The 13,060-nt window shown below is 33.2% G+C and overlaps 1 protein-coding gene across 10 annotated transcripts in view; it reads left to right on the top strand.

Moving 5' to 3' along the window:
* The window catches only part of WDSUB1 (WD repeat, sterile alpha motif and U-box domain containing 1), a 53,172-nt gene that overhangs the window by 24,903 nt on the left and 15,209 nt on the right, over window positions 1-13,060 (top strand). For 7 of the 10 annotated variants that reach the window (XM_077153939.1, XM_077153936.1, XM_077153935.1 and 4 more), the window contains one exon: window positions 10,646-10,786. In XM_077153939.1, the coding sequence (XP_077010054.1) occupies window positions 10,646-10,786 (141 nt within the window). Of the gene's footprint in view, window positions 1-6,522; window positions 6,651-10,645; window positions 10,787-13,060 lie in introns of those variants that run through there. The other 3 variants (XR_013172784.1, XR_013172782.1, XR_013172783.1) reach the window with 2 other exon arrangements.

Here is a 13,060-nt window from a genome sequence, read left to right as displayed (position 1 = left end):
TCAACTCAAGAATCTCTGTTTAGTTCATTTTTATAATTCCATCTCTGTTAATATTCTGTATTTGATGTAGGATATTCTCATATTTTGTGTTTGTTCCTTAGACATAGTTTCCTTTAGTTCTGTGAACATATTTCAAATAGCTAATTTAAAGCCTTTGTCTAGAAAGTCCAGTATCTGGGCTTTCCTCAGAGAGGGGTTCTATTGGCTGCTTCTTTTCCTGTATATGAGCCACCTTTCTTACTTCTTTGCATGACTTGTCTTTTTTGTTGTTGTTGAATTTAAATAATGTGGCAACTCTGGAAATCACATCCCTATCCTCTCTTCACCTGCTACTCCCAGAGTTTGTTGTTACTGTTGTTGTGTGTTTGTTTAGTGACTTTCCTGAACTATCTCTGTAAAATCTGTATTCTTTGTCATATGTGGCCATTGAAGACTACTTGGGTAGCATAGTGGTCAGCTAATAATTCGACATAGATTTTCTTAAATGCTTGGAAACAGTAAGTCTCTTACTTACTGTTTATACAAAGCCTCATAGTCAGTGAGATGTGAAAAGAGACTGCCACATGAAAAAGCATCGGGTATTTTACATGTGCATTTTCTTAAGTTTTGTCTTAAAATTATGCCAAATAGGAATTAATTAGAACTAATAATATAATGTTTGTTAGGGATGTTACATAAAATCTGAAGTCCTTTATAACATTGTCTTCTAGGAAATTGAGCCTAATCACTTGTCTGTGTTTAAGATACGTAATCACATTATTGAAAACTATGTATAAGTTATAGCTCGTTTTTTTTTTAACTTATTTATTTATTTTCCTATAGCAGTGCATTTATCATCACAATCAACTTTTTTGTGTGTGAAAAATAAGAGACAAAAAAAGCAATAAATGTCAAAGCACATCACAACAATTAGTTGTAGAACAGATTTCAGAGTTTGGTATGGGTTACAATTACACAATTTTAGGCTTTTACTTCTAGTTGCTGTAAGATACTGGAGACATAAAGGTATATCAATATAATGATTCAGCCATCATACTCATTTGTTAAACCTTACTTTCTCTTTATAACTTCAACATCATATTTGATCTTTTTCCCCACTCTTTAGGGGTATTTGGGTTATGCCCATTCTAACTTTTTCATATTGGAGAGGCTGTTGGTAATATGAGATAGGGGGATAGAACTTCTTGAGAAGCCAGTCCCTCTGCATTTCAGAACATTTCTGGTCCAGAGGCCCATTGGTGGTTGTAGGTTTCTGAAAAGTTACCCTAGGGCACGGAACCTTTGAAGATCTTTGAAGATATAATGCCCTAGATGTTCTTTAGGATTGACAGGAGTGGTTTGGCAAGTTATGATAAGTAGCAATGTCTAACTCTAGAGTGACCTTCAGCATTGCCTCTTGACTATATTTGAATTCTCAGCTACTGATACTTTATTTGTTACAGTTCTTCCCCCCCTTTTCATCAGGATGGCATTGTTGATCCCATGGTGCCAGGGCCAGCCTCATCCCTGGAAGTCACCTCCCACGCTGCCAGGGAGACATTAACCCTTGGATGTCATGTCCCATGTAGTGGGGAGGGCAGTGATTTCACTTTCAGAGTTGGGCTTAGAAAGAGAGAGGCCACATCTGAGCAACAAAAGAGGTTCTCCAGAAGTAACTCTTAGGTATGCCTACAGGTAGGCTAAACTTCTCTGCTACGTACATTAGTGTCACAAGAGCAAGCCTCAAGATAAGGGCCTTACCTATTGATTTGGGTGTCCCTAATGTTTGACTCAGTATCAGGGTTTCCCCAGTGGTAAAGTTTAATAATTCCATATTTTTTCTCCCATCCCTCAAGAGATTTTGCCAATGCTTTTTGATTATTTGCTTAATGTACTCTGGGATGTATCCAGATATTACATTAAGCTATACAGGATTAAAAGCCCTCATTCTTATTCTGGGCTCCCTGTGTTTGGATTATTTAAATGATCTATCCAGACAGGTTGGGTTAGATTATGTGCTACCGAAAATTTTGGTTCTGGACAAAATAAACCTTTCTTCCCTTGATCTCAAAGAGTAGATGAGATTCTAAAATACAGACAATGTCTTCCTTACTCCTGTATTCTGAATTACCTTAATCCTACCCTGATTGGCATCGTTTGTATCTCCAAATACCAAGTTATGCATGTATTCATAGATATATATAAAGTTATACGTATATAAAAGAGCCTGTTAAAATCCAGAAATAATAATTACTGCTCTGGACTAAATGTGACTTGTGTAAGAGCTTACAATCTAGGCCTCTGTTTTCTTATAAGTATTTTCTAAATGAGACCATAGATTCAATTCCCAAACCATGCATCAAAAAAAAAGTAGATGAGACCATAAATATTTGCTCTTTTGTTTCTGACTTATTTTGCCTCACCAAATATCCCACAGGCTCATTCACAATGTTGCATGCCGCATAACATCATTTGTTTTTGTAGCAGCACAATATTTGATTATATGTATATACCATTATTCACTAATCTACTTCTCAGTCAGTGTATCCTTCAGCCACTTCCATTCATTGGGCATCATCTATATATGCCCAAAGTCAGCAATCCATCAACACTCTCAATTTTAGATAATTTCTTTATTCCCAAGAGAAAGATAACCAATAAACATACTCTCACCAAATAAGAAATCCAAACCTCCCCTTAACTCTTGCCCCTCCCCCCATTATTTACCCTTGGTGTTTCTGTTAAACGTAGTCCATAGCATGCAATAGTATTTTTCCCCGTATACCCTGAACTTATATACACTCTTTGTACAAGAGTCAGACCTGGCAGTAGTTCATGCCAGAACATATTTATATTTGTAGTGTTAATTAGTGGAACACAGAGGTCTGTACAACCTCTTTCAATTATGTTTACCTTCAATATGGTAATATTACTTATAGACCCACTAGCAAACTGCCATCACTTCTATCTATTCCCTTACATTTAAGTTCAACATTATTAGCTAATTGTTCACCTATCTTTAGCTTCTTTGTATCCCTAGGTTCCCTATAGTCTGTATTATAAGCCTCTAATTTTACCTTTATCATGTTCATAAAAGTGGGATCATACAGTATCTTTCCTTTTGTGTCTGGCTTATTTCACTCAGCATTATGTCCTTAAGCCTCACCCATCTTGTCATGTGTTTCAAGACATTTCATCCTGAAATGATGATTTTACTGCTGCATAATATTCTATCATATGTATATACCACATTTTGTTAATCCACTCATCTGTTAATGGGTACTTGAATTATTTGGTGATTGTGAATAATGCTGCTATGAACACTGGTGTGCAAATGTCTGTTTTTGTCACTGCTTTCAGCTCTTCTGGGTATATACCAAGTAGTGGTATTGCTGGGTGGTATTATTTAGTTTCCTAAGAAACCGCCAAACCATCTTCCATAGCGCTGTACTGTTATACATTCCCACCAACAGTGCCTAAGTGTCCCAGTTTCTCCACACCCTTTTCAACATTTGTAGCTTCCTGTTTAATAGCAGCTATTATGGCTAGGGATTTGAAAAAAATTTAGTTTGGTAAATTATTTTTATAGTTAAAATGGCAGTACAAGTATGTTGATACCATATATCTCAAGAATTGGCTTACTGTAGCTAGTTTCCCCTCATTTCCCTAGCCTTTTAGCCAGCTACTTGTGTGGATCCAAACAGTTTTAACCATGGGATGATATGTTTTTAAAAGATTTAGTGGTTTAAGCTGAGAAATAATAAAGTGACTTTAGTCATTTTTGCATTACCCTTTGAATGCAAAGCTAACTAACAAGTCATCATTGAAATGCAATTTTGATTTGTTTTTCCAAGCAGTGATAATGGCTATGCAACAAGTGCTCCACATTCTTTTTTTTATTATTATTATTAATTTAAAAATTTTTTTAAATACCAGAAAACACCAAACAAATGCAAACATTCGTAATTTTTGATCATTCCGTTCTACATATATAATCAGTACTTCACAATATCATCACATAATTGCATAGTCATCATCATGATCATTTCTTGGAACATTTGCATCTATTCAGAAAAAGAAATAAAAAGGAAACAAAAATATTCATACATACCATACCCCCCACCCCTCACCTTCACCGATCACCGTGCTCCACATTCTTATTTGTTTTCTCCAGTGATCATTTACAAGGCATCTAATTATCTTGGCTTTGTGGCAGAATAATGTTATTTAGCCCTCTGAAGATAAAAAACTAGCTTGGAGTTTGTTTCATGCTGTAATAAGCGTAATTACCAGAGATTGTTAAAAATATGCTATAATAGAATCCTAATTAACCAAAAAACCTAGGAAACGGTATCCATATTGTCCCTGAAGAGTCAAAAAAGAAAATGATTGCGATAGAAACCTACTTTAAAATATGGTATTGTACTTTCCTGACATAATAAATACTATATGTGAATCTAGTTAAATCTCTTGGAAGCTTATGGCCTTTAAAAAAAAGTTGACAGAATGATGATTTTATGAAAATATTTAGGTTGAGATGGCTATATACTATACTCGGCCATATCATTAAAGTTGCTTTTGTATGTCAATAACTTATTTCCTTTATAATTCACATTTTCCTCCTGACCGTAGGTAATAGAGTATAGAATGTTTTTAAAAATTCTTTTGTATTCAGCATCTTAATTAGTTGAGTCCTTGTTAATTCTCTCACAGTAAATTTTAACGATACCATATGAACAGAAGCATTTCATAATGCAAGGCAATAATATCAGTCAGCAAAAAATACATGAAAAGATAAGAAAAGCCTAATGAAAATAATTAATTGAAATGTAACTCTATATTTATAGTCAGAGAAATAAAGAATAAAATATCTTGTAGGATTCAGTTAAGGATTTGAAATATTTTTTTGAAATATGAGTCTGAGATTTAGTAATTAATCATTCTATTTAAAAGTTCAATGAAAAGACTTTAGGATTATCAGGCCCAAACCTAACATTGAAAAAAAAATTATTCTGTGATGGCCTATTAAGTGAGTTAGAGAAATCATTATTACAAATGAAAACAAATATTGCATGCTCTCTAGTGAATACAGAATCTGTTTTGTGTTTGTATCTAAGGTTTGAAAAGTTAGCATATTCAGCGGGTTAAACACAGAATAAATTAAGTAAATGGATTAGGATACTTATTTTTTTTTCTCATCATTCTAACGTATCCAAGTTTTTGCAAAATTCTTTAGGATCAAGAGGCGAACTTTAATTTTCTACAAAGTGCTACTTTAAGCCACAATGAATTTCTTTTGGTCTTGAATTTTAAGAAAAGCAAGATTCTTCCTCAAGACAGGAAATTGGACTAAGAGAGAATTAAAATCGTGTAGAATAAAAGTGTGTTAAAAGATAGCTGATGAGTATATGCTAAAGAGTTTTATTCTACACTTCTCCGATACATAACTGTTTATTTACTGTTTACTTTTGTAGAAAAAACTGTTAAACCCATTTCTGTTTCATTGTGAATGAACCTGAATTTAACATTCATCCTGTGGGAGAAGTTAACAAATTGTACAGTAAATGATACATTGGGGTGCTGAAGACTAAAATAGTAAATCTGTTATGTTTGACACTTAAAACTATATATATCTTTAAAAAACTGAGCAGTCTATCAGATCTTTTTTCAGTGGGTCATTTGTAAATCTAGAATAAGGGAACTTTCTGCATACTTGGGTATATGTAAGAATCTAATGCTTTCCCGTGGATAATAGTCCTTTTGTGTTAGCATTGTGTCCATGAAAACCTAGGATACAATATGCAAAATGTTTTGGGTAGGAAATATCTCCATATATACACAAACTCCTTTTGCATAAGGAATTTCTAGATGCAGATTATAGGTATAAAAGATCCTTGATATTGCAAAGAATGTGTGTTGAGAAATCTGTGAATCTAAAAATTTGTGAACTCTACGACAGCATTTAATATCTCTTTCAAAAGGTACAGAATATAAAAGGTGAAGAATAGGAAAGTCATTTTGACATGATCCTAGGCAAGCAGTGAGTTCACCAACTAGCCACATGGCTTCATCTGTATATTGGCCTCAGTTTATATCTGGGTCTTAGGAACATTGCAATTTGGTATGTATGTTGGAGTTTGAGATTGCTGTAAATGATAAAATAGTAGAAACTTGGAATGACAAATGCCAAGGAACTATTTACATATCATGTAGGTCCTTACACTTATACTAAATTAATCATAAATTCTTAATTGAGAATGAAGCTTTGTCGAGGGCTTTGCTGTGCCTTTTGCCACCAAAATGAAGTTGAAATTATAAAAGCATAAGAGATATTTTTTGATTTTTTTTAAATTTAAAAGTTATAATATTAAATGTGTCTTTAAACTTTGTATATTAACTTTCTTCACATCCTTAGATTTTGAAAGTTTCATATTTCAGTTCCTATTAATATACTTTATTATATAGTTTTTCACTTGTTGCCTGTTTAACTGCATATATCTTTTAGTAATAGAACGTTTACTGTTTTTATTTTCTTTATACAAGATTAAACAACCCCTTCAGATATACTTACTGTGGGCCTGTGCACTGACCCGCTATTGGAATGGGCAATAGCTGGAAGTGAACTCTTCAGGTTCAACTGCTGCTCTTAAATTGGCCCACCCTCCCTTCCAGTGAGTACTTGTTAGACGTTCTAGGGTCTCTTTTTCTCATGTCCATTAGATGCCCTGTTGCTTCCTTCCGCACAGATGTTCAGCAACAGGCTTATGGCTGGAGATTGTTTATCCTCGCCTGCTTATATTTTGGGTTTATTAGAAACATCCATGGGAGTTGATTTTGCTATATAGTTGCTTGGTCTGGTTTTTTGCTTTTTTTTATGATGCCATTCTATTTTTATTGACATGGAAGATGTCGAGAATATTAAGTGAATAAAAAAGGGACAAATATGTAAAATTATACAAGTAAAATTATATGCGCACATTCATGTCAACCGATTTAAACAAAGATTCTGGAAAAATATTCACCAAAATGTTTGCAGTGGTGAACTTAAGGCAATGAGGTTTCTAATGGTTCTTTATTTTTTTACCTTTTTTTTTTTTAATTAATACATCTTCACACACAAACAAACCTGTGCTTGTGCAGTAAGTTTCATAAAGCAATTTAAAATTAAGGCAATGAGGAAAAAAATCTACAAATTCTGATAGCAAAGTTCTTAAATTCTAAATATTAAACACTATCTTAAACACCATTTGATCAGCTATCAAAACTGAATGTTCTTGGCTATCCAAATATAGAGATTTGTTTTCCTTGTTGCCTTAATTTTTAATTGGTTTATGAAACTTAGTGCACAAAACACAGGTTTTACAATGATTATATGGATACTTTATTTAAATATGCTTATGTTAAGCTAACGAATATAGCCATTGTTGGTGGTTCTATGTATATTTGTTTTCTTAAATAAAAAATACATAAAAAGCAAAATAAAACTGAATGTTCTCAAATATCAAATAGAAAGTTATTACAAATATCTACATTGCTATCGTAATGACCTGTGTTACAAAACATTTTCATGATTTCAGGAAGATATAAAGATAACAAATACTTTTATAATTAACATGAAAATTCTAGCCGCCTAAAATGGATATATTAGTTAGCTTATCCATACGTGTATTTTATCTAAGTAATCACTGTAAAGTCTGTACAATATGTTTCATAAAGCAATTTAAAATTAAAGTAGGGAAGGAAAAAAACTACAGATATCCATTTCTTAAATTCTAAATATTAAACACTATCTTAAATACCATTTGATTAACAATCAAAACTGTATGCATTCTCAAAATATCGAGTAAAAAGTTATTACAGATATCAGCTTTGCTGTAGTAGTGAGCTGTGTTGCTAAACATTTTCAAATTTTTTATTTCAGGAATTTATTTTATCTAATATTACTATAGCTGTCTATAGTTTGTTTTTTTTTACTGTTTTTTTTGTTATAAAATATGACATACACACATACACACACAAAGAAAATTTTTAAAAAAGCAGATATAGAACAGATCTCAGGGTTTGTCGCAGGTTACCATTCCCTCATCTCAGATTTTTCCTTATATCTCTCCAAAACACTGGCAGCTTTACCAGAGTCATAATAACGGAGTCATGCAGTATTTGTCCTTTTATGTCTGACTTATCTACTCAGCATTATGTCCTTAAAGTTCGTCCACATTGTCATATGTTGTAGAACATCAGTTTTTCTAAATGCTATGTAATATTCCATCATGCGTATATACCAAATTTTGTTGACCCACTCTTCTGTTGACCGCCACCTGGATTGTTTCCATCCCTTGGCAATTGTGAATAGTGCCGCTATGAACAGTGTGCAAATGTCTGTTTGTGTCACTGCCCTCAACTCTTCTTGGTATATACCAAGTATTGGTAATGCTGGATCACAGGACAACTCAATATGTAGTTTCCTGAGGAATTGCCAAACTGACCTCCACAGTGGCTGAACCATTATACACTCCCACCAGCAGTGAATAAGTGTTCCAATTTCTCCATATCATCTCAATAGTTCATCATCAAATAGTTACCTGTTTGTTTAATAGCAGCCATTCTTACAGGTGTGAGGTGATATTTCATTGTTTTAATTTGCATCTCCCTTATAGCCAATGAAGATGAGCAGCTCAGGTGCTTTTTAGCCATCTGTATTTGCTGTTCAGTGGTTTTGGTGGCGAAAACAAAATATGTTTGTCTTTCGTTAAGCTCTATGGACATGTTTTGCTAACTGCTTCCCTAGGAGCATAGTGATCGGACTCCATTTGTAATAGATTAATATTGGACAAGGATATCATCCTTTTCTTATCTGGGCCATTTTGAATAGGCTTTCTCTATTCTCTAGTTTAAATATAAATACTAGCACAAATGTATTTTTTTTGAGGAGATATATATTTTTTAGAATATTAAATGTTTCTATGTCCTGTACTTATAAGTGATATAAAATAAGAGGGCAGCTGTCTACTTATAACATTGTAGAAACATCTTGACAATTTATCAAGCTATCTCTACCAAAGTCAAGGATTTTCACATGGCAAAAATTATTAGTAAGCTTACCACAATCATGATAGATGTTCCACTACCACTTATCCTCTAATACCCACATCTCAGAGAACTGTGATCCTATCAAAACCTTCTGTCTGTTGATCCTATTAAATTATCTATCTCGACTTTCATTTACATTTTTTACATTGTTTAGCATACATGTTCCATCATTGAAACTCCTCTTAAACCCTCCATTCTATATGCCCGGCAAAATAAAAATATACAGCTCCACTAACCCTTGGAAAATGCAGCATTGTGGATGTAAGAGAGACTACTTGGAATTTAGTCATAGGACAGTCTTAGGAAAGATGGGCTCAGTAAACTGTCTTGAATGTTTTTCTTATTGTATACAGCCCATCCGTGGTGGGCTGGGCCGTGTGCTTGATTTTGGAGGCATCCTTCCCTACATAGGCACCTATGTACTAAAATAAGTTTTCTCTTGAATCTGTGATCTCAAAGAATCTGAGGGAATCCCTGAATCATGAATATTTTTGCAAGGTAAAGAAATCCTTGATTTATGTTGTACTCTGGCCAAGACTCATGGTTTGTATTACAGTTGAGAAACCTTGAGCTTAGGAAACCTCTAGCTTATAAGGAACGGCTAGCAAATGTGCCCAACCCTTGCGTAAGAGAAAGACATTATCCTTGTACCGGTCAGGAAACATACCTGCTTTCTGATCAAGAAGAAAACACTACCCTTAGCTTTCATAGATGTGCAGTCATCCTTGAAAACACTGTCCAAGACAAAAGTTGTCACGTGACATATGGAAACATCATGGAGAATTACCTCCAACAGAAATAAATTGCTTGGCTTTTTATGGGAACTATAAAGCATTCTGAAATTTAATTCTCTTCTTCTACCATACCCTACTCAGCTCATCCCTGTAAAGTAGAGCTGTCAGCTAGCTTTAAAAATGTAAACAGCTAATAACACTAAACTTCTTAGAATCAGTTATACTAAACTGCCTAAATTAAAAATTAAAAAACTTTTACAACAAAAATACAATTCAAATGAATACAACTTGTGTATAAGTTAGATGGCCATTAATTCTGATTGTTTAATAAGAGAAGCAGGAAATATTTAAAATAAATCCAGTTTTGGAAAACTTAAAAATTTAACAGAATTTTCACATATTAACCTGAACTTTTTTTTTTTTTGGGTGCGTAGTCTGGGAATCAAACCTGGGTCTCCCACTTGGAAGGCGAACATTCTACCACTAAACCTTAACCTGAACATTTTTAAGAATGACTTTTGGAAAATTTTCATTGTCTGAATAAATTAACACAAAATAATGCACTTTTGTGTTTGTTTATGTTTGTCAATTTGCAACTCTTGGGTAACTTTAAAAAATCTAAGGTTGTTTAAATATTGCTATTAGCTGCTAATTTATTTTAATCTCACAGTGTTCTCTAGTACAAATATCCATAAGGAATTTATAAAGAAAAGAGTTCCACCTGGTAAAACAGTATGTCTGAAAAATTTTGGTTGTAGTGGATAAAATCTCTTTATTTGCTGAGTTCTTGCGTAAAGTGTTACCAGTAGTTCTCCATCTCTAACAGGATGTTTTTTTTTTAGAATCCTTAGGACTGCGTAGTAAGGTGCTGAGGAAAATTGAAGAGCTAAGGACAAAGGTGAAAACCCTTTCTTCTGGAATTCCTGATGAATTTATATGTCCAATAACTAGGGAAGTTATGAAAGATCCTGTCATTGCATCAGGTATGTATGGTGCTGAACTAAGTTTCAGGGCATATTGTATACTAAATGAATAAATAATGTAGGTCACTGAGCAGTTTGTTTGAATGGAAAAAATTTCCAAGAATCTTGTTTTATTTGTTCTAAGTATTTTTTAAAATTCATTTGATCTAAAAGGAACAATTGAAAATTATTTATTTCCTTGTAGATAAAATCGGCGAGAGTAGGTTTGGATAGAAATAGAGACAAAAAGAATAAATTGTACAAGCTTTGCATTTGTGAAATACATATTTAGTTAACTAGAATGTAAAAATATTAAGAGAGTTGTTTTCAGCTCTTATAATTATGTTGTCTATCATGAATTTAAACAGCTTTCTTTACACAAGAAAAACTTAAAAGATGATAGTTTGTATCATGCCACATTAATTTCTAATCTTTGTCAAAAAACAGGCAAACTTTACAAAGATATAATCATTAAATCCAAATTCTAATGTTTTCTTTATATTTTGGCCTCAAAGTTTATTACATACATCTCTGAGTATTAACTTAGTTCTCGTAACTTTCATTTTTAGTGGTTTTATTCCATTGTGGCTGTATGCTACATTTTGCTTGACTCTTCAGCTATTTGGTGGGTATATGTTTTTACAAATGTTTGTATTGTAAATAGCATTGCACTGATCTCTCGTTACACGTTTCTTTCTTTTGTTCCCATTTCTTTGGGTTATTTTCATGGAGTATGTGTCCAAAAGTGGAATTAACATATCCAAGAATATTTTGTTTTATGAACATGAAAAAGAACCATTTTGCTAGTTCTTATTATGTTTGTTGTTATATTGCTTTCTGTAAGAAGAAATCAGTTTGCAATTTTACCAGCACTATATTTAAGTGTAACTGGTTTTCGGCAGTTCTGTGATCAATGAATTTGATTACTCCATTTATTTGTGCTAGTTTAATAGTTATTTGAAACTGGCTTCTTTAAATTGCTAGGAGGACATTACGTTTTTCTGCATGACAGTTTACCATTTAAATATGCTTGGGTATAAAATATTCTTTGATAACTGATTTATTTCAGGGACTCTGATACTGACCTTATTTATTACATCTACATCATTAGTGGAACTAATCATATAGTTTTATTTTCTGAATATAATTGTTATGTATTCTGTTGTCTATAGTTGCTCTTAAATTTTATAGGCAGAAATATTTCTCATTTATACAGCTGTAAACATTTTCTTTCAGTTAAAAAAATCTCAGTTCTCTTACATTTGGGATTTTATATTTGCTCTGAGATATGATATTCAGTTGAACCAAGAGCATATGTTTGTATTTCTGGCAAATATCCTTTAAACTTTAAAGCTAATATATGCACATTGTATAACAATTTTTTATATAATAAAATAATATATAAAGTGAAAGTTATCTCTTTTATCTGGTCCCATGTGCCAGGCCCTAAAGGCAAGAATTAGTATCAGTTTAGTATATAATTCTAGATATTTTTCTCTGTGTATATTTAATTTCATATTTTAAAGCAAATAGAATCCAGTAGTAGCTGCAATATACTTTCTATAAATATCATCACTTCGTTGCATATTCATCATTTCTTAGAACATTTGCATCCATTCAGAAAAAGAAATAAAAAGACAATAGAAAAAGAAATAAAACAAAAACAGAAAAAAAAAATTATACCTACCATACCCCTCGCCCCTCGCTTTCACTGTTCACTAGCATTTCAAACTAAATTTATTTTAACATTTGTTCCTCCTATTATTTATTTTTATTCCATATGTTCTACTCGTTTGTTGACAAGGTAGATAAAAGAGCATCGGACACAAGGTTTTCATAATCACACAGTCACGTTGTGAAAGCTATCTCATTATTCAATCATCCTCAAGAAACATGGCTACTGGAACACAGCTCTACATTTTCAGGCAGTTCCCCTCCAGCCTCTCCATTACATCTTGAATAACAAGGTGATATCTACTCAATGCGTAAGAATAACCTCCAGGATAACCTCTCGACTCTGTTTGGAATCTCACAGCCATTGACACTTTGTCTCATTTCACTCTTCCCCCTTTTGGTCGAGAAGGTTTTCTCAATTTCTTGATGCTGAGTCTCAGCTCATTCTAGCATTTCTGTCCCACATTGCCAGAAAGGTCCACACCCCTGGGAGTAATATCCCACATAGAGAGGGGGAGAGCAGTGAGTTTGCCTGTCATGTTGGCTGAGAGAGAGAGGCTACATCTGAGCAACAAAAGAGGTTCTCTAGGGGTGACTATTAGGCCTAATTTTAAGTAGGCT

Source organism: Tamandua tetradactyla, chromosome 3 (genome assembly GCF_023851605.1).
Source record: "Tamandua tetradactyla isolate mTamTet1 chromosome 3, mTamTet1.pri, whole genome shotgun sequence".
Lineage (NCBI taxonomy): Eukaryota > Metazoa > Chordata > Mammalia > Pilosa > Myrmecophagidae > Tamandua > Tamandua tetradactyla.
The sequence above is the reverse complement of the archived record's forward strand: the minus strand, read 5'-3'. Positions and strand labels throughout refer to the sequence as shown.